The sequence below is a fragment of the Bufo gargarizans genome, chromosome 4 (assembly GCF_014858855.1).
Source record: "Bufo gargarizans isolate SCDJY-AF-19 chromosome 4, ASM1485885v1, whole genome shotgun sequence".
NCBI lineage: Eukaryota > Metazoa > Chordata > Amphibia > Anura > Bufonidae > Bufo > Bufo gargarizans.
The window spans coordinates 288,813,947-288,838,230 of record NC_058083.1 but is presented as its reverse complement, the minus strand read 5'-3'; the positions used below and the strand labels follow the sequence as shown (position 1 = coordinate 288,838,230).

The window sequence follows — 24,284 nt, the reverse complement described above, 5'->3', positions numbered from 1 at the left end:
GGATGCATGCCACATGGACCTGTTGATTTTTCTGTTTTAATGTTTAAGACAGCATTGCACTTCATGCTGGGTCAAACAAGCAACACTTAATGGGTTTACTTTGGCACTCTGCATTTTACATGACACTTCATTTACCTCAGTGAATATGGAGGAGGAGAAAAAAATTGTTAATAAATCAATTTTCTCCTCATCACTCTCCACAACTCCTCCCTCATCCCCCTTTTTAAGCTTTTTACCATTTATACAATTGAACATGTTAGAGTTTTTTATTACTCTCTTAGGCAATGAGCCTCTCCGGCTCCAAAATGTAACTTTTTTACAGAATTTCCATTTTAATCAATTTTACGCATCATATGTATGTCATCATAAACTCCTGTATGAGCACACTACAAGGAAAGGGGAGCCAGTTGGCTTTTGTAGAGCAGATTTCACTGGAATGCTTTTCAGGTGCCATGACATATTTGACGAGACCCTGAGGTTCCCCTACTGTGTAAATCCCCCAAAAGTAACCCCTTTATGCTATCCTATCCATCAGCAATTATACACTAAATCAAGCTAGAAATTGCACCATGCTTATCAGCATACTCACTTTTAAACATGATTTGCTATAAAGAAACAATTCAGAATACATAAGCTTGTTTTTACAATAAATCAAAGAACCAGAACTGATTCTGAAAGCTTATATTCCAAGTAACCAAGTCATTTTTCTGTGAAATAATCTAGCTCTCTGTAATTGCATGAAAGAAAAATAACCTTGCACTTAACGTACATGTGAAAGCTAACAAATTATGCATATACAAACAAGGCTTCAGGAAACTCTGCATATGGTAATACATATTCACAATGTTGCTCTACATAATAATATTGACTTGTAAGGCCCCAAAGCAAAGTTAAACCAAAGCAACATAGACTTATGAGAATATAGGTTTCAGTACTGACTGTCCTTATGTCTTGGAAAGAGCCATGTGAAATGTACTCAGCATAGTCGTCGGATACAGTGGCACACAAAAAGTTTGGGCACCCCTGGTCAAAATTACTACCAGTGAAAAGTTAAGCAAGTTGAAGATGAAATGATATCCAAAAGGCATACAGTTATACATGACATATTGTTTAAAAAAGAAAAAGAAAATATGTATTTCCATCTTTTACATTTTCAAAAAAAAAAAAAGGAAAAGGGCCCCAAGCAATTGGGCACTCTGCATGGTTAGTGCCTAGTAGCACCCCGTTTGGAGAGTATCACTGCTTGTAAATGCTTTTTGTAGCCAGCCAAGAATCTTTCAATTCTAGTTTGAGGGATTTTCATCCAGTCTTCATTGCAAAAGTCTTCCAGTTCTGAGAGATTCCTGGGCCATCTTACACACACTGCCCATTTTATGTCTATCCACAGATTTTCAATTATGATTAGGTCAGCGGACTGTAAAGGCCATGGTAAAATTTTCAGATTGCACCTTTTGAGGGAGGGGAACTGTGGATTTTGAGGTGTGTTTAGGCTCATTATCCATTTGTAGAAGCCATCCTCTTTTTACCTTCAGTTATATATTTTTTACAGCTGATGTTTGCTTCCAAAATTTGCAGAAATTTAATTGAATCCATTCTTCCCTCTACAAATGAAATGATCCCTGTGCCATTGGCTTTAACAACCCCAACGCACGATTGATCCATCCCCATACTTAATGGTTGGAGAGGTTTTTTTTCATGAAATTCCGTGCCCTTTTCTCAAACATACCTTTGCTATTAGTGGCCAAAGAGTTCTATTTCAACCTCATTGGTCCACAGGACCTGTTACCAAAATGCATCAGGTTTGTTTAGATGTTGCTGAACAGTGTAACAATGTACCACAACTCCACAGTCTGCTAAAACATCCTGAAGGCCTTTTTCAGTCAAGTGGGGTTCTGATTTACCAGTCAAACAATTCTACAAGCAGCTGTCATTTATCATGGTCTTCCAGGCCTTCTCCTCTCCACTGTTCCTGTTAAGTGCACTTTCTTAATAACATTTTAAACTGAGGAACTGGCAACCTGAAGACGCTTTGATATCCTCTTGTAGCCTTCTCCTGATTTGTGGGCCTCAACCATTTTCATTTTCAGAGTGTTAAGCAGTTGTTTAGAAGAACCGATGGCTGCTGTTTTTGGGGACAAGGTTAGAGTATTGATATTTATAAAGCTTTGAGATTTATGAACAAGCCTTAAAGGATAACTGTTGTATATATATTTTTGGGAGTATTGGATTGTGGTGATTAATATCACCTTGGTGGCCCTATTTCAACATTTAACTGTGTATTCAATTACCCCATAATTCCACGTTTTTGTTCCCTGTACTGCCATCTTTGACCTGTGTTTAAAATAGGGTTGCTAGGCATAGTCAGTCTTAGACGGAGCACGCAGAAGCAAGCTGCGTGCAAAGGTCACATTACTGACAGCCAGGGACTGTAAGTAAAATGATTAAAGCCAGGTCCTCCCCAGTAGCTGATAACAGTGCCTGGGCTGTGTGCACTTCTCCCTGTCCCTGCACTTGGCAGACGCTCCCTCACTCAGCAGAGCTGGAGAAGTAGAGTTGAAGCAGCGCAGACCACGGAAGGGAGATCTGCCGTCTGCTCAGTGTATAAATGAAAGCAACATGTGGTAAGAGGACCTCTTTGTGCTGCAGGAGATTAACCCTTTAGGGGGAAGGGCTCTGGTTACTGACACTTTTGGGGGGCTATTGTTACTGGCTAGTGAGGGCAGGCGGGATAAGCCTCAGGGTGAGGGCATTGGTGGCCATCTTAACTGAATAGTGAAATTGCAGTTTTATGCAGACTGGTTGCTAAGGGCTGAATCTTATTAAATATGGGGCAAGTCAGTCTAATAGTAACTGATTCTGGAATATCATGTTATTAGTAACTACATATCTGAAAATTGAAATTAGGGTCTAAATATGACAGTTATCCTTTAACCCTAACAGGCTATTTAAGGTCTGAGACCTCGGTCAAACTTATCGGAGCGCTCAAATCTGCTTGGGTTCCCATACTTTTGCAAGGTACTCCTTTCCTTTTTTCACTCTAAAATTGTACAACACCAAATACACCTTTTCAATATTTAAGCAATATCAGTGTATTTCATCTTTAACTTTATGAATTTTGGAGATCATTTCATCTTCAATTTGATTAACTGTTCACAGTAACCTGCTGTAGCTGATTGTAATCACTTTCTTTGAAATACAACGGCATAGTTTATTCGACTAAATATACTATGTCAAATAAATAAAATTAAGCCAAGCTATAAGTAAACTATGAGCATTTAACTCTTTAAAAAAAAAAAAAAAAAGCACTAGCAACTGCACTCAGAAACCATACCACAATATTTGTACTATGACATGCTTGAAACAATACTTTATGGAGGACTTGTTACTACTAAATGCAATCTGCAGGCACCATGTTATAGAGCAGGAGGAGCGGGGCAGATATATACAGTTTTGTGTCAAAAAATGTATGTCATTTACACATTTATATTTCTGCAATTAGGACTGCCCCCCTATTGGTGACTGACAGCTATCTATGTATACAGGCTTACATAGAGAATACTTTCAGTCACTGATAACACCTCCTCCGTGTACAGCTACAGCTGAGGCTGTTTTTTTTTCTCTGATTCAAGTCCTCTTCCGTTCAGTTATTCCACAAAACATATTTGTATGGTTTCAGTATGCAATCCGTTTTTTGCGGATCAGAAACGGAAACAGTAACTTATTAATCAACAAACAAATGAGCAATATCAGCTGGACATAGCATTTCTACAGTATGGATCCGCAAAATACGGATGACATATGGATGTGTTCTGTATTGTGTTCCGTATTTTTTGCGCACCCATTGACTTGAATGGGGCCTCGGACTGTGATTTGCAGACAACAGGACATGCACTACTTTTTTGTGAAACGGAAATACGTTAACTGAATGCACACTGAGTACCTTCCGTTGTTTTGGCGGACCCTTTAAAGTGAATGTTTCTGCATACGGTCCACCATTTTTTTTTAACGGAAACTGAAAGAAAATACATTCTTGTGCATGAGCCCTTACACAGACAAATGCTATCACTGATTACACCTCCCCTGTATACAACTATCAGTGACTGACAGCTATCTCTGTATATACACTTACACAGAGAATGCTATCACTGATCAGACCTTACCCATGTACAACTAAAATCAGTAAAAACTTAGATTTAAATGTATAAAATACAAGTTTTACTAAATGCTTTCCCACAACCTTATATATCAATCTGCTCAGCACCTCCTGCTCTATAACATGCTGCCTGCAGATTGCACTGCATTTTGTGGTGACAGGTACTTTTAAGTAAAGTTGATTTCACACAGATGCATTTTGCCTCGGTATTTATAAGATAAAACCAGGAGAGGATCTAAAAGATGGAATAGGTGCAACTCTATTATACTTTCTCTGTAGGTTTCACTCTTAGTTTTGGCTTACAAGTACTTAACAAAATAATGACTAAAATATACAACTGTAAATGTGGCCATAAGGTTAGTAGTGGAAAGGCAGCGAAAATCCACATAAACTATAATGTCATGTGCATATAGTTTATGCAGTTTTGCATGTGCATAACCTTCAGCATGACAGGAAGATGCGCATTAAGGAATTCATTGTATGGCTTGGTGAATGGTGTCGGAACCAAGGGTTTGGCTTTGTGTCTCATGTTAGCTCCCGTTGGAATGGAAAAGAACTGTACAAGACAAATGGTTTGCATCTTTCTCCCAAGGGAACGAATGTCCTCAGTGAACAGTTCAAAGTATTTGCTAAGGAGCATTTAAACTAAGAAAGGGGGGCAAAAGAGTGATAATCCAGCAGTCCGACTGCCGCTCGCCCCCCGTGACAATGCCAGAAGATGCCAGTAGCACATAGGTTAAGAAATGACAAGCTCAGAGTCTTGTCTACAAATGCTTGCAGTTTAGGGAAAAAGATCAATGAACTTGAGTCTATAATGGCATATGAGAATATAGATTTAGTGGCTGGTACTGAGACATGGTTCAATGGGAGTAATGACTGGGATATAACAATACCACGGTTCTCTCTATATAGGAAAGACAGAGAAGGCAAAAAAGGGGGAGGGTGGCCGTGTATGTGAAAGATAGCATAAAATCTAATTTAATACAAGTTAGCGAGACCAATTTAGAGTTAGTTTGGGTTACGTTGCAGCTTGATAATCATAAGGTAACTCGTGTAGGTGTGATATATAGACCACCTAGCCAAGTCAAAGAATTAGATGATCTACTAGTTGAGGAAATAGCTAAAATGACATTGAAAGGGGAAGTTATCATTATGGGACTCTTTAATCTTCATGATGTAAACTGGAAAAACTAAATAACTAGTTCTGCCAGGAGTACAGATATTCTAAATTTCCTACTGGGATTATGTCTACAGCAAGTAGTGGAGGAGCCAACCCGGAAGGAGGCCATTTTAGATTTAGTATTCACAAATGGGAATGGGAATTTGGTATCTATTACTGTAGGAGAAAGCTTGGGATCAAGTGATCATCAGTCAGTGTGGTGTACTATAAGTACAGTGACTCACACCACACAAAAACAAAAGTTTTAGATTTTAGAAAAACTAACTTTTCTAAAATTAGATTAGAGGTATACGAGTCCCTATCAATTTGGAACAGTTTCAATGGAGTCCAGTAGAAATGTAACTACTTAAAAGTGGCACTATTGAAGGCAATAGATAATTGCATTAGGTTTGTCAGTAAAAGCAACAAAAGGAAAAGACCACTGCGGTACTCAGCAGAAATGGCCAAAATTATTAATAACAAAAAGATAGCATTTAGGAATTATAAAAAAAAAAAAAAGGAGGATGACAGGCAAATTTATAAGATTAGGCAGAGAGAGGCCAAGAGCTTCTAAAGCACAGGCAGAAGAGAAATTAGCTCAGTCAGTGAAAAAAGGCAATAATACTTTCTTCAGATACATAAATAAAAAAAAGGAAACTAAAACAAGGAATTACCAAATTAAAAACAAAAGAAGGAAGGTATATGGAAGAAGATAAAGAACTAGCTGACTGCCTCAATGAATACTTCTGTTCAGTTTTTACATGGAATGTGTCGGCAGATAAGAACCATTTGGTCCATCTAGTCTGCCCAATATACTGAATACTATGAATAGCCCTTGGCCCTATCTTATATGAAGGATGGCCTTATGCCTATCCCATGCATGCTTAAACTCCTCCACTGTATTTGCAGCTACCACTTCTGCAGGAAGGCTATTCCATGCATCCACTACTCTCTCAGTAAAGTAATACTTCCTGATATTACTTTTAAACTTTTGTCCCTCTAATTTAAAACTATGTCCTCTTGTAGCAGTTTTTCTTCTTTTAAATATTCTCTCCTCTTTTACCTTGTTGATTCCCTTTATGTATTTAAAAGTTTCTATCATATCCCCTCTGTCTCGCCTTTCTTCCAAGCTATACATGTTAAGGTCCTTTAATCTTTCCTGGTAAGTTTTATCCATGTACCAGTTTAGTAGCTCTTCTCTGAACTCTCTCCAAAGTATTAATATCCTTCTGGAGATATGGTCTCCAGTACTGAGCACAATACTCCAAATGAGGTCTCACTAGTGCTCTGTAGAGCGGCATGAGCACCTCCCTCTTTCTACTGGTAATGCCTCTCCCTATACACCCAAGCATTCTGCTAGAATTTCCTGCTGTTCTATCACATTGTCTGCCTACCTTTAAGTCGTCTGAAATAATGACCACTAAATCCCTTTCCTCAGATACTGAGGTTAGGACTGTATCACTCGTTTTATATTCTGCTCTTGGGTTTTTACGCCCCAGGTGCATTATCTTCCACTTATCAACATTAAATTTTAGTTGCCATATTTCTGACCATTCCTCTAGTTTTCCTAAATCCTTTTCCCATTTGGTGTATCCCTCCAGGAACATCAACTCTGTTACAAATCTTTGTGTCATCAGCAAAAAGACACACCTTACCATCGAGGCCTTCTGCAATTTCGCTGATAAAGATATTAAACAATATGGGTCCCAGAACAGATCTCTGAGGTACCCCACTGGTAACATGACCATGGTCTGAATATACTCCATTGACTACAAACCTCTGTTGTCTGTCCCTCAGCCACTGCCTAATCCATTCAACAATATGGGAGTCCAAGCCCAAAGACTGCAATATATTGATAAGCCTTCTATGTGGGACAGTATCAAAAGCCTTACTATAGTCTAGATAAGAGATGTCTACTGCACCTCCGCCATCTCTTATTTTAGTCACCCAATCAAAAAAATCAATAAGACTAGTTTGACATGATCTCCCAGAAGTAAACCCATGCTGTTTTTTATCTTTCAATCCATGGGATTTTAGATGTTCCATAATCCTCTCCTCAAGTATGGTTTCCATTAATTTCCCCACTATTGATGTCCGGCTTACTGGCCTATAGTTGCCAGATTCCTCCCTACTACCTTTCTTGCGAATGGGCACAACATTTGCTGATTTCCAATCTTCTGGGATGACTCCTGTTGCCAGTGATTGGTTAAATAAATCTGTTAATGGTTTTGCTAGTTTACCGCTGAGCTCTTTTAATAGTTTTGGGTGTATGTATCCCATCAGGCCCCTGTGACTAAGGCTACTTTCACACTAGCGTTCGGGCGGATCCGTTCTGAACGGATCCGCTCATAATAATGCAGACGGAGGCTCCGTTCAGAACGGATCCGTCTGCATTAAAATGGCAAAAAAAAAAGCTAAGTGTGAAAATAGCCTCGGACGGATCCGTCCAGACTTTCAATGTAAAGTCAATGGGGGACGGATCCGCTTGAAGATTGAGCCACATTGTGGCATCTTCAAACGGATCCGTCCCCATTGACTTACATTGTAAGTCTGGACGGATCCGCACGGATCCGCACGGCCAGGCGGACACCCGAACGCTGCAAGCAGCGTTCAGCTGTCCGCCTGTCCGTGCGGAGGCGAGCGGAGCGGAGGCTGAACGCCGCCAGACTGATGCAGTCTGAGCGGATCCGCTCCATTCAGACTGCATCAGGGCTGGACGGCTGCGTTCGGGTCCGCTCGTTAGCCCCTTCAAACGGAGCTCACGAGCAGACCGACGAACGCTAGTGTGAAAGTAGCCTTATTTGTATTCATTTTAGACAGCTGGCTTAGAACCTCTTCCTCTGTAAAGACACATGCATCAAAAGATTCATTAGTCTTGTTTCCTAACTGAGGTCCTTTTTCCTTCATTTTCCTTTGTAAAAACTGAACAGAAGTATTCATTGAGGCAGTCAGCTAGTTCTTTATCTTCTTCCATATACCTTCCTTCTTTTGTTTTTAATTTTGTAATTCCTTGTTTTAGTTTCCTTTTTTCATTTATGTATCTGAAGAATGCCTTATCGTCTTTTTTCCCTGATTGAGCTAATTTCTCTTCTGCCTGTGCTTTAGAAGCCCTTATAACTTGTTTGGCCTCTCTCTGCCTAATCTTATAAATTTGCCTGTCATCCTCGTTTTTAGTTTTTTTATAATTCCTAAATGCTATCTTTTTGTTTTTAAGGATTTTGGCCACTTCTGCTGAGTACCACAGTGGTCTCTTCCTTTTTTTGCTTTTACTGACAAGTCTAATGCAATTTTCTGTTGCCTTCAATAGTGCCACTTTTAAGTAGTCCCATTTCTTCTGGACTCCAATGAAACTGTTCCAATCTGATAGGGAATATGAGTAGATTTTTTGGGTGCTGAACTAAATTTCACTTTAGTTTTAAGCTTAATTATTAATGAGATCAATAATGTAAAAGCTTTTAATGGTAGGACCACACAGAATTGCACTGATGCAGATGCAATTTAGCCAAAAACTGCAGCAGTGTACACCATTGTGATTTTTAAACTGACTGTTAACAGGGGTTGTGTCACAAAAAACATTCTATATTTTTCAAACCAGCACCTGGATCTGAACACTTTTGTAATTGCACATAATAAAAATTTTTGTATAGACATTGAGCTATTCAATAAAATGTATTTGTAGAGCCACGTGCCGTTTCTTTTCCTTATTTCTGGTCCACTTCAGTGAGGTGGTCGCATATGCTCAGCTGAAATCTTCAACTGTCACCAGCCACATGTTCTGTGAAAAGCTGTAGCAGTTACAGGGAAGGAGCTACAGCGAAAGTCAATTCTAGCTGACCTGTAATAGGGAGAAAGCTGCAGCAAAAAGGACACGCCCCCTGAGCTGCCAGCCTTAAGGGGGTTATCTGGAAAAAGATATTGATGACTTATCCTCAGGATCACCGTACCTCAGTCAGGTGGCCTAGTTGAAGCTCAGCCCTATTGAAGTTAATTGGGGCTGAGCTGCAATACCAAGCACAATCACTCTGACACGTACGGCACTGTGCTTGTTAAGCTGCCGGGAGTCTGTGGCACTAACCAAAGCTCCGTTGAGCATCACGGCTCCCTGAAACAGCTGATCGGTGGGGGTCCTCATTATTTCCCAGACAACCCCTTTCAATGAATCGAATAGAACAGTTGGAACAATTAATATGGAGATCTCTGGATCCGTGTGTGGCGCAAGGCTGGTTCTAGCTTTGTAAGAAAGAAAATGTTATGCAATATATGTTCTCTGATTTTCATTTTTTACATCAATCACATAACCTCTAGGTTGATGCATGATTTTGCCACAAAACAACTGTTTTAATAGCAAAACTGTGCAACCATTATACTCGTTTGCAGTTTTGCAAATAAAATAACAGTTTCAAGCAGCTTTGAAATAGTCCTAAGGTAGTCGCAATACCAAAATTTTGATTCAATTTCGATACCATAAAAAAGTTTTGCAATTCTCAATACTATTCAATACCACGCAAAATAAACAGTCGGAGAGCTGTCCGCATCTTTTGCGGCCCCATTGAATTGAAGTGAATAGGTTTGTCTCTGACCCTCCAAGAATGTGGATCGGGTGCGGAAAAAATAATACGTCTGTGTGCCTGAACCCTAAGTGTTGTGGCACTAAACTGGTGTACACTAGGTGATACATGATGGGGTTAATGTGAGGCACAAGTAGTAAGTGACCATATCTGTATTCTGTAACTTGCATTAACCCCATGTTGCCCATTATTTGAGGAGGTACTTGGGGGTCACTTACTAATGTGAGACACATGGGGAAAAATTGAGAAAAGTATGTGCCTCACATTAAAAATAAATGACCCCCATCATGTTTATAACATGGCAGTGGCAAGATTATGGTTAGTTACATTAACCCTAATGTTGCTGGCTGTCTGGTACATATGTTATTGTCTGCTTTTATTTTCAGGAAGGCTAATCATTTGTATACAGTCTGGCTCTGGATTTTAGGATACCTGATCATCACACTGCTGCTGCACCACACACTGTGGAGCCTGAGCTGCTTATGTTTGGGGACAGTCAGGAGGGAACGGTGCTGCTACTACTGAATCGTCATGGGTACTCGTTCGTGATGCCTCCGTAACGGAAGCGCACCCTTCATTACCTCCCTCCTCTGACTTTGATTATCAGCAGTTTCATTGGTGGTGCAGAGCCCCCCTAAGTGTTTTTATTGGTGGCAGTAAAGGGGATGAAGGAACTCCCTCCGTTCTTCTCAACCATGCGGCTGATGAGGCTGATGTCGCGTGCTGAGTGCCATGTTCTCTAATGAGAAAAGATACTGCGCTGCGGAGTAGCGCAGCCTAGAATCGAAAACAAGCAAATCCCGCTATTGTATCCATTCATGTGAAAAAGTATCAATTAGGTATCAAAAAAGTTAGATACCCAGCACAACCCTATGCAAGTAATGCAGAATTGGGAGTACAAATTAGGATCTTTATTAGATATATCACCTTGCTTTATCAAGCCTGAACAATGTGGGGCTCCAACAAACAAGGGTTAATATAACTATTAGATACCCATCTCAATTGGTAAAAGGCACGTGTGCGGCATTGCACATGTAAATCTGTAATATAGATGATAAAAGAGCTACATGATTAATAAAAAAAAGTCACAACATACATACTAAATGATAGACAATTTCTGGAAAGAAAACTGTGGGAGAGAAACAGAATGGAGTGTGGGAGTAAGAAAAGGTACTGCAGAAGCTTTCTTCAGGTCAATGGCCAACAGTGAGAGCTTGTGTGGGGGAGCTTTTCTCTTTCAAGTTAATTAATCATCAATACAGGAAAGATACAGTGCTCACTTATATGGGTTTCTCGAGACATTTTATCTGGATTTAAGATATGAACACAATTTGTGTAATGGTACAGTCTTGTCATTTATGCTTTGCACACTAAAACCGCAAATAAAATCCTAAATCCTACCATAACTATCAAAATAATGTTTTATTTGTTAGGTTATTACTAGGTCATTAGTGTGCAGTGACAAAGTCCAGGTATATTAAATAAGCAAAGACGACTCCAGTTTGTTCCCAAAATGATACAGAGAACAATTTAGTTAATCATCTGAATGATATATGATTATCCAAAAGACTGCCCTAAGAGGTAAGTGCCTTTGATATTTCTTATTTATAGTTAACATTATACCACTTGTACATTTCCTTCCCTCATTGACCCTTGTTCTTTGACATCCTAGTTGAACTGTTCTAGAGGTTTTAAAAGAGTCATTCTGTGCCTTTAGTTTTGACTGTAGGCTTCAGGAAACAGGGGTGTCATTCATACAGATTTCATCAGTATTTTCTAAGTCAAAATCAGGAGTTCTGGCAAAAAGTAGTCAGTGTCAATGTTTCCGTTACATATTATCTGTGTTTAGGATCCATTTAAAGTGTTAACTACACTGAACAAAAATATAAACCCAACACTTCAGGTTTTGCTCCCATTTTGCATGAGCTGAACTCAAAGATCTGAAACATTTTCTACATACACAAAACACCCATTACTCTCAAATATTGTTCACAAATCTGTCTAAAACTGTGTTAGTGAGCACTTCTCCTTTGCCGAGATAATCCATCCCACCTCACAGGTGTGGCATATCAAGGTGCTGATTAGACAGCATGAATATTGCACAGGTGTGCCTTAGACTGCCCACAATAAAAGACAACTCTGAAATGTGAAGTTTGATCACACAGCACAATGCCACAGATGTCGCAACGTTTGAGGGAGCGTGCAATTGGCATGCTGACTGCAGGAATGTCTACCAGAGCTGTTGCCTGTGCAATGAATGTGGACCAACATGCCACAGGCCACAATCAACAACCTGATCAACTCTATGCAACGGAAATGTGTTGCACTGAGTGAGGCAAATGGTGGCCACACCAGATACTGACTGGTTTTCTGACCCCCTTCCCCCAGTAAAGTAAAACTGTTCACATTCCAGAGTGGTCTTTTATTGTGGGCAGTAGAAGGCACGCCTGTGCAATATTCATGTTGTCTAATCAGCACTTTAATATGCCACACCTGTGAGGTGGGATAGAATATCTCGGCAAAGGAGAAGTGCTCACTTACAGTTTTAGACAGAATTGTGAAAAATATTAGAGATTAATGGGTCTTTTGTGTATGTAGAAAATGTTTCAGATCTTTGAGTTCAGCTCATGCAGAATGGGAGCAAAACCGAAAGTTTTGCGTTTATATAATTGTTCAATGTAGAAAAAATGGACACAGAAAAAATGGATACAGAATACCAATGAGAACTCAGGCTGTGAATGTAAGGTTATAGCAAAAATACCCTGTTCAAATTCCAATGTAGTGCGCTGAAGTGGGGGTATTTGACGTTTGGACATTTGTGGACACTTGCCTAGTTCCCATAGGCAATGTTATAAACTTCTTACTTTATTTCACTTGAAAGAGTTAACATGCACCGTTTAACTGCATTTTATATGTTGTGATATATATCCTGTTAATTATAACTGTATTTGCAAGGCTCTGTGGAAAGGGTTGATGAACACCTGAGAGACTGTTAGGACTTTGAATGAGAAGCTGGTATTTTTCCACAGCTGCCATACAGTTCAAAGACGACCATGTTTTGGAGGGGAAAAAGCCAGATGTTGTTTACCACCAAATCCAGACAGTCTGACCTGGATTTGGTGGTGTCTGGTTTTAGATATATTGTTATATCTGGAAAAACTGCTGTCATTGCCAATGAGTATCACTGACTCTAATGTAAGGGTATTTTCACACGTGCGCAAACGGATAGCATTTGTAGAGGGATCCTCCGGATGCGGATCCGTCTAAAAAATGCATTGAAACACTGGATTCGTCTCTCTGGTGTAATCCTTAAAAACTGATCCGTCAATGCAGCAATTTTAATGCAGGATCCGGCACTAATACATTTCAATGGAAATTAATGCCGGCAAGTGTTCAGGATTTTTGGCCGGAGAGAAAAATACAGTATGCTGCAGTATTTTCTCTGGACCAAAAAACGTAAGAGGGACTGAACTGATGCATCCTGATGTCTACTGAACAGAATGCTCTCCATTCAGAATGCATTAGGATAAAACTGATTAGTTTTTTCCCGGCATTGAGCCCCTGTGACGGAATTCAATACCTGGAAAAGAAAAATGCTAGTGTGAAAGTACCCTTAGTTGACGGATATGTAAAAGTGTATATAGTATATTTTGTTTCTAGCCTGTATAAATACATGTCTCACAAGTTTAATGATGAATTAAATGTAATATAATCATATATTAGATGTACATTTTACTTAAAGGTAAGTCCGCAAAAGAAGAAAGATTATTTTTAAATGTTGTAGCCATTTTTAAAAACTCCAATCCCTTCCTGTATTATCAGTAAAGACAGTGAGCTCGCTTTGGTAGCCGCAATAAATGGGAGTCAATTGATAAAGAAATGTGATGGAGCACAGGGGAGATGCACAAAGAACCTTTTCAGAGTCTATAGTGTTGTGCTCATTTTATCTAGGACAGCAAATAAGTGGAGATGTCATGAAATCTCCCATCCTCTGCTTACAATGCCCTGGAAACTAAGATATTTTTTTTTTTCTTTTCTGGACATTGTCATAAAAAAACACAAAGAAATCTGCTAACATTGTTTAGAATAAAACTGCCTCTCAGAGGATGCTTGGTTTTGATGAGCTATAACAAATTAATTAACTTTTATGTTCTTAATTTTAAAAGGTGTTATTCAGGGTTAGAAAAACATGATTTTTTTTATTTTATTTTTTTAAAAGCACCACACCTGTCCATTGGTAGTGTCTGTATTGCAGCTCAGCTCCATGAAAGGTAATGGGGCTGAGCTGAAATACCACACATAATCTGTGGACAGATGTTGTGCTGTTTTGGGAAGAAAGCAGTCATTTTTTCTAGCTAAGGAGAACATTCACAGTAGTGCTATGAAATCCGGCAGGCTGTTGTACCAGAGAACAACCTGCCAGAGTTCACTGTATCCGACATTGTTGGACATGGCCGGACACCGGGAGATGCCCATTGACTATAATGGTATTCCAATGGTGATAGGGATGTTGAGCGTTTTTTTGTCCAGGCGACAGCCCGACAAGGCATAATGCTAATGTGGACCTAGCATAAGTCATATTCCTTTAATTGCCACTCTTACCCCAGAACAGATTTTCCTGTTTCATCTGGTTTCCGCACTGTGAATGGACTTGGATCAATGCCAACATTTTTTGGCGTGAAGTCTCTGAAAATGAAAAGGACATATAAGTGAATTTAAATGGTTGTTGACTTCATCTATGTTTCTTACTGTTTAAATGAAACCTAAAGGTTAATGTAATTTACCTTGCAGAATTTGTCATAGACAAACAAAAGGTGTCATCAAAACTGCTCAGTTCGTATGGCCGAAAGAATTCTGTGTAAATATTGATCTCCTCATCGCCCCTGCTATGCTTCTTTATTGTCATCTTTTTTAGGTTTTCACTATTGGGCGCTGTTAACAAAAAGTATTTTGTACTGTAGGTTAAAGAGACACTTCTATCATAAATGGGTATTTTCTAAACTCAATATTCAAAGAAATATTTTTTAAAATTTTTGGCTGTTTTTCTTTTTAAGTTTAGCAGTACTATGCCAACAAAAATGAATACAATATACAGACCTTCTGTAGCAGTAAAAACAAATCGCTAAACTGAAATGCAGCCCATTGTCATGTTCTGCAGGGTAGTCTTATTATAATAACGATGGAGGATTGGAAAGACTGACAGAATAACAAATCTATTATTCTTTCTTTTAAAATTCCTTTTATTGACATTTTATATTAAAAACAATAGAGAGGCATAAAGGAAATACCAAAAAAAAGGACATTGCATACATTGAAGCAAATTCTTCACAGACATGATACTATTAGCACAAAGGAATATATGGTAGGCAAACTGTAAAATTGAGAAAACAGCACAATTGGAAATAACCATGGTCTTATAATTTCAATTACAATGAAAAATATTGAATGGAAAATATGCAAAATTTGCTCATCTCACTGAGGGCAGCATAAATTAGTGACAGAAATGCTGATTTCAGTGGTGTGTCACTCATGAGCTAAAAGTACCGTAAGTGGTTGCTGAGAACCAGCATCATCAGCATTGCAGCACAGACCTTGAATAAAGTCCAATCTACTTGAGAAGAGTCCTGGTTATTCCTTATCTCCTGCTCTCCCCGCCTATCTGCTGATGATTGGCAGGAGAGCAGGAATTCATGAATAACCATGACTCTTCTCAGGTGGCCGGGACTCTTTTCCAGGCCCAGTCTGCAAAGATTGTGATGTTGGTTTTCGGCAACCACTTACCTTTTAAATGACAGACCCCTGAAATCAACTCACCTGTCTATACTTTATGTTGCCATTAATATGGGCAGCATAAAGTTGATGACAGGTTCTCTTTAACTTCTGAGCAGTGATAATGTCCAGGAAGGTTAGGTTTTATAAATCAAGATATGAAGTTCCTAAACTTGGTCCAGTGAAGCGTGAAGATGTATGGAGTCATTTATCAAACTGGTGTAAAGTAGACTTTAAAATAAAGGAAATGGTGTTACTCTTGTGCTAGATCTTTAGCTGCAGTCCCAAATAGGAAGGTAGGTCCTGACTTTTTTTTTGGTCTGCGCTGAAACAACTTTGATAAAAGCTTACACAAAAACTACTGATTTTTCAGGTGGCTGTTTCACTTGATCTTCTTTCTGTACCCCCTCAGACTCTGAACCGACCAGCAACGAGCATATTCATCATTCTTCCCCAGTATATAAATCAGCCGGCAGCAAACGTCAGCATATGTTCCTTTAAAGGAAATCAACATAGAGCAGACCCGTAGGTAAAAGCATTCAGTATACTTTATTATACTCACAGAGTTTTCCCCTTTCAACAACGCATATACAATAAAATAACACATTTTTTTTTATACTGGGGAGGAATGATGAATATGCTCGTTGCTGGTTGGTTCAGAGTCTGACGAGGTGGAAAAAGAAGATCAAGTGGAACAGCCACCTGAAAAATCAGTAGTTTTGTGCAAGCTTCTATCAAAGTTGTTTCAGCGCGGACCAAAAATAGCATTTAGCATTTCACTACTGAGGAAGGAACTTGTGTCCCGAAACGCATCTAGTATGAATGTGACTCAGCTTTCTGTGCGTTTCTCCCAATTATCGCAAAAGGACTTTGTGATTATTTTTATTCTATCGAATTTATATACATCGAGGGTGGTGAGTCCAATACCGTCACCAAGGGATACCAGGCTAAAATACCATCTCAGCCGATCCGCCTGTGTCGGTATATTTTATGTACCGATTTGACTCTCCTACATCGAATCTAATTTTGCTACATCGATCACGCCAATCGGACTCTGCTATACCGGCTACATCAGACAACAGTGAGTCGCGTATTCTATTACACCTATCTGGGTCAGCAAATTCTTTCCCTGGTTTGTCACGTGGGAGGTATCCACCATCTGCAAGCGCTGTTTGAGCGCAAATTTTCTATCATTTGAAAATCGCAACAAGGACATTTTCCTTCGACCCACAAAGGTTCCAACTACCGGTAAAATCACACATAGTTATACGATTGTTATAATCTTAAGTTGTCAAATTACTCTGTATATGGGAGAAAATGTATAATATCTGAAAGCAAAGCGGTCACATTTATTGAAGTACTCCAGTTTTATAGATACATGCGTGAGCCCCGCATTATATTTATCTATATATGTACAGTACAGACCAAAAGTTTGGACACACCTTCTCATTCAAAGAGTTTTCTTTATTTTCATGACTATGAAAATTGTTGATTCACACTGAAGGCATCAAAACTATGAATTAACACATGTGGAATTATATACATAACAAAAAATTGTGAAACAACTGAAAATATGTCATATTCTAGGTTCTTCATAGTAGCCACCTTTTGCTTTGATTACTGCTTTGCACACTCTTGGCATTCTCTTGATGAGCTTCAAGAGGTAGTCACCTGAAATGGTCTTCCAACAGTCTTGAAGGAGTTCCCAGAGATGCTTAGCACTTGTTGGCCCTTTTGCCTTCACTCTGCGGTCCAGCTCACCCCAAACCATCTCGATTGGGTTCAGGTCCGGTGACTGTGGAGGCCAGGTCATCTGGTGCAGCACCCCATCACTCTCCTTCATGGTCAAATAGCCCTTACACAGCCTGGAGGTGTGTTTGGGGTCATTGTCCTGTTGAAAAATAAATGATGGTCCAACTAAATGCAAACCGGATGGAATAGCATGTCGCTGCAAGATGCTGTGGTAGCCATGCTGGTTCAGTATGCCTTCAATTTTGAATAAATCCCCAACAGTGTCACCAGCAAAGCACCCCCACACCATCACACCTTCTCCTCCATGCTTCACGGTGGGAACCAGGCATGTAGAGTCCATCCGTTCACCTTTTCTGCGTCGCACAACGACACGGTGGTTGGAACCAAAGATCTCAAATTTGGACTCATCAGACCAAAGCACAGATTTCCACTGGTCTAATGTCCATTCCTTGTGTTCTTTAGCCCAAACAAGTCTCTTCTGCTTATTGCCTGTCCTTAGCAGTGGTTTCCTAGCAGATATTCTACCATGAAGGCCTGATTCACACAGTCTCCTCTTATGGCTCTTTCACACCTGCGTTATTGTCTTCCGGCATAGAGTTCCGTCGTCGGGGCTCTATGCCGGAAGAATCCTGATCAGGATTATCCTAATGCATTCTGAATGGAGTGAAATCCGTTCAGGATGCATCAGGATGTCTTCAGTTCCGGAACGGAACGTTTTTTGGCCGAAGAAAATACCGCAGCATGCTGCGCTTTTTGCTCCGGCCCAAAAAACTGAAGACTTGCCGCAAGGCCGGATCCGGAATGAATGCCCATTGAAAGGCATTGATCCGGACTTAAGCTAAACGTCGTTTCGGCGCATTGCCGGATACAACGTTTAGCTTTTTTAGAGTGGTTACCATGGCTGCCGGGACGCTAAAGTCCTGGCAGCCATGGTAAAGTGTAGCGGGGGAGCAGCATACTTACCATCCGTGCGGCTCCCGGGGCGCTCCAGAGTGACGTCAGGGCGCCCCAGGCAATGGATGACGTGATCGCATGGCATGTCATCCATGCGCATGGGGAGCTCTGACGTCACTCTGGAGCGCCCCAGGAGCCGCACGGACGGCAAGTATACTGCTCTCCCGCTCCCACTATGGCAACCAGGACTTTAATAGCGTCCAGAGTGCCATAGTAACACTGAAAGCATTTTTAAGACGGATCCGTCTTCAAATGCTTTCAGTACACTTGCGTTTTTCCGGATCCGGCGTGTAATTCCGGCAAGTGGAGTACACTACGGATCCGGACAACGCAAGTGTGAAAGAGGCCTTAACAGTTGTTCTAGAGATGTGTCTGCTGCTAGAACTCTGTGTGGCATTGACCTGGTCTCTAATCTGAGCTTGTGTTAACCTGCGATTTCTGAGGCTGGTGACTCGGAGGAACTTATCCTCCGCAGCAGAGGTGACTCTTGGTCTTCCTTTCCTGGGGCGGTCCGCATGTGAGCCAGTTTCTTTTTAGCGCTTGATGGCTTTTCTGACTGCACTTGGGGACACTTTCAAAGTTTTCCCAATTTTTCGGACTGACTGACCTTCATTTTTTAAAGTAATGATGGTCACTCGTTTTTCTTTACTTAGCTGCTTTTTTCTTGCTATAATACAAATTTTAACAGTCTATTCAGTAGGACTATCAGCTGTGTATCCACCTGACTTCTCCACAACGCAACTGATGGTCCCAACCCCATTTATAAGGCAAGAAATCCCACTTATTAAACCTGACAGGGCACACCTGTGAAGTGAAAACCATTTCAGGTGACTACCTCTTGAAGCGCATCAAGAGATTGCCAAGAGTGTGGAAAGCAGTAATCAAAGCAAAAGGTGGCTACTTTGAAGAACCTTGAATATTACATATTTTCAGTTTCACACTTTTTTGTTATGTATATAATTCCACATGTGTTAATTCATAGTTTTGATGCCTTCAGTGTGAATCTACAATTTTCATAGTCATGAAAATAAAGAAAACTCTTTGAATGAGAAGGTGTGTCCAAACTTTTGGTCTGTACTGTATATGCTGATATGGAATAAGGTCATGTATTAATATTTTAATACTTTTATAATACATTTATGGGGGTAATACATTTTGTGTATGCAAATATACTGTGAGCCAGCCTAATCTATTATTGAAAGGTGGAATCTGGTTGCTATGGGCAACTAATCCAGTTCTACTTTAGGCCAGTTTGATAAATCCTCCCCAAGTCTCTGTTCATCTGGACTACATTTTGTCTGATAAAACTTTTATGACCTGTAAATGAACTGATGACTTGTCTGAAAATGTTTGTACAAGGTGGTTAAAGACCTTGTTCATCTGATAGAATGAACATGACTTGTTTGGAAATCTCTGTGCAAGAGAGTTAGGCACTGTCTGCAAAGTTTGTCGAGGTTATCTTGGGATTCTGATTTATTGGTGGATCTGGGAATTGGTCACGCCAAGGTCCATTATGATAAAAGATGATGAATATGCACATAGGGACACTTGTTGAGGGCATGTGCTGCCTACATTTCACTAGGGGGTGAAGCTCTTCGGGTAAACTCAGGGGCGGACATATCGCCTGTGCAGCCGGTTTGTCTGCAGAGGGGCCCCCTTCTTACCGGCGGCAAGGCCAGATGATCACTTCCATTGTGGAAGCGCTCATCTCTCTATATTCATCTGTATTGCCGTCCTTCGTACGTGATACAGATGGATGCTGCGGCGGGGCAGGGGAGAGGTGTCTCCCTCCCCAAGACCTCTCATAGGCTGCAGGCCTAGTGCCTGTAGCTTATCAGAGGCCGCCTGAGCTGTAGAGCGCGGGACACAGGCCGAAAGAGGCCTGCATTACATTACTGAAAGCGGCAAAGAGGTAAGTATATGTGTATTTTTTATTTACACTTTGCTAGGGGCCCTATCTGGCACTCATGGGTGCAGCTACTGGGGGCCCTATCTTATGTACTGGCACAGATGGAGGGCACTATGGAAGAGGAGGAGCACTATGGGGGCCTTATTTTAAATACTGACACACATGGGCGCACTATGGAGGGGGGGAAGTACTATTGGGGTCCTATTTTATATACTGGCACACATGGGGGGCACTATGGGGGCCCCATCTTAGTTACTAGCACACATGGGGTTCCCGATCTGATATACTGGCACACATGGGGGGCACTATGGAGGGGGAGGAGCACTATGCTGGGCCCTATCTTCTATACTGACACACATGGGGGCATTATGGAGGGGGAGGAGAAATATGGGAGCTCTATCTTATATACTGCCACACATGGGGGCTCCACGTAGAAGGGGGGAGAGGAGCACTATGGGGGCATCTTCTGGGGCTCTATCTATTATACTGGCAGACATGGTGGGCACTATGGAGGTGAAGGAGCACTATGGGGGCCCTATCTTATATACTAGCACACATGGGGGCACTATGGAGAATGGGGAAGCACTATGGGGGCATCTAATGGTGACCTTATCTTATATACTAGCACATGGGGGCTACTATGGAGAATGGGGGAATAGGAGCACTATTGGGGTCATTATATAGGTGCATTATACTGGAAAACATTATGGGGGCATTTTATACTGGCACATTGTCAGGTGCACTTTTGGTGCACAATATAGGAGTATTTTATACTGGAGCAAAATATAGGCCACTATGGGGACCTTGGCTCAAATGGGGGCATTAAGAGGCTTTTTTTGGGCACACAGTAGAGGGCATTTGCACACAATATGAGGGTACTATGGGGACATTGGCTCTGCAGGGGGCACTAAGAGGAGGAATTTTTTATACTGCCACACAAGAGGGCATTTGTATGTATTGGCGCACGTTATAGGGGGTCATTTTTCTACTATTACACATTATAAAGAGAATTATTACTACAGGGGCTTTATGGTCGGCTTTATTACAGTTGAGGGACTATGAGGAACTTGAATACTAGTATGAGCACTATGGGAGCATTATTACTTCTGGGACACAGTGGGGACATTATTAATGTAGGGGCACTATTACTACTACGTGTTGCCTGGTAGATAATTATATCTATTGGTGGGACTTTTGGGGAGCACTGTTACTTTGGTGGGCATCATGGCACGGTATCAGCTTAGCACAATTATTTTTGGGGAACATTATGTTTACATTATTAGTGCAAGGGACATTGTTTACTTGGTGCAGTTATTTTTTAGGACACTGTGTGCCAATAATTATTAAATGGGAACTATCTGTGTGTAACTAGTATAGGGAGCACAGCAGACACAATATTAGAGGTGGCAGGATGGGGTGTTCAGAAGGTAGGAGGATGATGGAAAACTAGGAAACTGAGATGTCTGTCAAACTCTGCAGAGAGAAGAGATGGCTGAAAGAAATCATCATGGTGGTGTGGTCTGAAAGGATAAGATGAGGATAGATAACATCTACATCAACGGAGAAGTCACTGGATGCAAGAGGTATGTGGACCTGTATTAGGCTACCTTCACATCAGGCACATTCTTTGCACAGGGGCCCTCTGCTGTCTGTGTCCACCCCTGGTTAAACTATATAAAAGTTGGAAACTTTCAAAGGGTAGTTTGAACCTCACCTACAAGGGAACGCCTTGCATAGGAACCAGTGTTTTCCTGATAGGGACTTTTACTGCGTTCACTGAATAGCACGTCCCAGTTGATGTGTCGCCATCAGATGATGTTAATTCAATCGTGGATGTCAGTTCTTTATCCTTTGTATATATTTAGGGGGTCATTTATAAAAAAAAAAAAAATGTGTTTTAGACACCAGTCTTAATAAAGCCCCTGCTCTGGTGGTAGATTGCCAAAGTTATGTAGAGGCGCCGGCCTCTACATAACTTTGCCCCATTCAGTGCCGCTTCTAAATGTAAGCAGGCTTCCCTACCATAAAAAGTGTAAAAAATGGTGATTTAAAAAAAAGTTTATTTATTCTTACACTATTTACACATAAAAAGCCCAGAGAATGAAGGGCAAGAGTCAGTTTTGCCACAAAGGGAACACTGTAGGGACAAAACCCATAAAAACAGAGGAATTGCGTTTTTTTGTTTCCAATTCCAACCAATTTTAATTATTGGCATTGAAAAATTACAACTTGTCCTATAAAAGAAAAAGCCCTCATGTGGATATGTGAAAATAAAAATAAAAAAAAGTTATGGTAAGAAACACAGGAATAAAAACAACATTAATAAACCACAGAAGTATAAGGCTCCATTCACACGTCCGCAAGTGTGTTCTGCAATTGTGCGGACCCATTTATTCTCTATTGGGACGGAATGGATCCGAAGAGCACACTATGTGTTCTCCGCATCCGCATTTCCGGAGCGCGGCCCCGAACTTCCGGTCCGCAGCTCCGCAAGAAAATACAGCATGTCCTATTCTTGTTGCAGCTGCGGACAAGAATAGGACTGCTCTATTTGATGCCGTCCATGTGCGGCCTGCTGTATTGCGGAACCGCAATACACCACGGATGTGTGAATGGACCCTAAGAATCATGACTACATGTAACATAGCAGTTACTGGAGCACTGACAATGATCCACTAATTGTAACCACACCTTTGCCTTTTTATCTGCTCCAAATACCTATAGGACATTTCTTATGTAGGAGGTGCATCTCGTGCACCATGAAGACTATCTGTGAATGGATGATCTGAAAATACAATGCAAGCCATCTGTTCCTTTATAAAATGTCTAGCACTAGCAATTTAAAGCTAGATTTACAGTCTCAAACCCTAAACATACCACCAGTGAACCTTTAAATAACAATCCCCAGGTTGTTAAACACTTCTAGACTCATCAGCAGAGAATGAAAACGATTTTATTCTTTCAATTCTGTATTTATTCTTTACTGACAGGGACTCAAGAAAAATGAGCAATAAACCTGTCTCTCGGAATAAAGCAAAGCCATTATCAGCAGCAAAATGTTATTATTAATGTTCATATGCATTATGATTAAAAACATGACAAAAACATTCAGTTTTCCAGTACAATTCTAACGTGGTTTTAACCACACTTCAACCACTATGTGTGAACAGGTTCCTAAACATAACACTGTCACAGGATGCCAACCTTAACTCAAGTACCTTTATAAAATTTCAGATTTACTATATTCACCTAGTCTCAACTGTAATTGCTTTTTTTTGTGAAGTAGAAGCGGCTAGGTTAGCGACAAAGCAGTAGACCACAAAAACTCAAGAGTGGGGCTGCCCGGTGTGGCCATCACTCACAATAGACTTCCAAACTACTTCTGGATGCACCTTCACCACAAGAACTGCACATCGTGGGTTCTATGAAATAGTTTCCATGATTGAGAGGTGGCATACAAGCTAATGATCCACATGTATGAATGTAGCCAATATTATCTTGTCTGGCTTAAAGCATTAACACAACAAACTCACATTAGTGTAATACAACAAATCTCGTTAAAGTGACCATTATGGTGCACCTGGAGTCAGGATAACGCTGGTTACATCTGTACAATGCCCAGCATCTGAGTGGTGTAAAGAATGCTGCCACTGCATAGTGGAGCAGTGGAAACATTATCTGGAGTGATGAATAATGTTTCACTACCTGGCAGTCTAAGTCACGAATCTGTGTTTGGCGGGGACGCCTGGAGAGGACTACATACCTTCCATACTGCCTACTATAGAATTTTGGTGAGGAGAGGTAAAAGTATACTACTTTCCAAGGTTTGGGCCAATCCCTTTTTTCCAGTGAATGATAAATTTAATGCTACAGCATGCAGAGACGTTTGTATCCAATTGTATATTTCCAACTTTGCGGTAACCGTTTTGATCAGGTCCTTTCCAAATGGAGTCTGCTGATGGATGTCTCTATTTACCTACTCCTTATTTTTCCGCCAAAGCGGGGTGCGTACACAGAAAT

General features: G+C 40.6%; 1 protein-coding gene across 3 annotated transcripts in view; it reads right to left on the bottom strand.

The window, feature by feature from the left end:
• Positions 1-24,284, bottom strand: part of FIG4 (FIG4 phosphoinositide 5-phosphatase) — a 450,714-nt gene that overhangs the window by 163,676 nt on the left and 262,754 nt on the right. For all 3 annotated transcript variants that reach the window (XM_044289561.1, XM_044289559.1, XM_044289560.1), the window contains exons 19-20: positions 14,665-14,812; positions 14,483-14,566 (exon numbers count right to left, since the gene is read on the bottom strand). In XM_044289561.1, the coding sequence (XP_044145496.1) occupies positions 14,483-14,566; positions 14,665-14,812 (232 nt within the window). The remainder of the gene's footprint in view (positions 1-14,482; positions 14,567-14,664; positions 14,813-24,284) is intronic.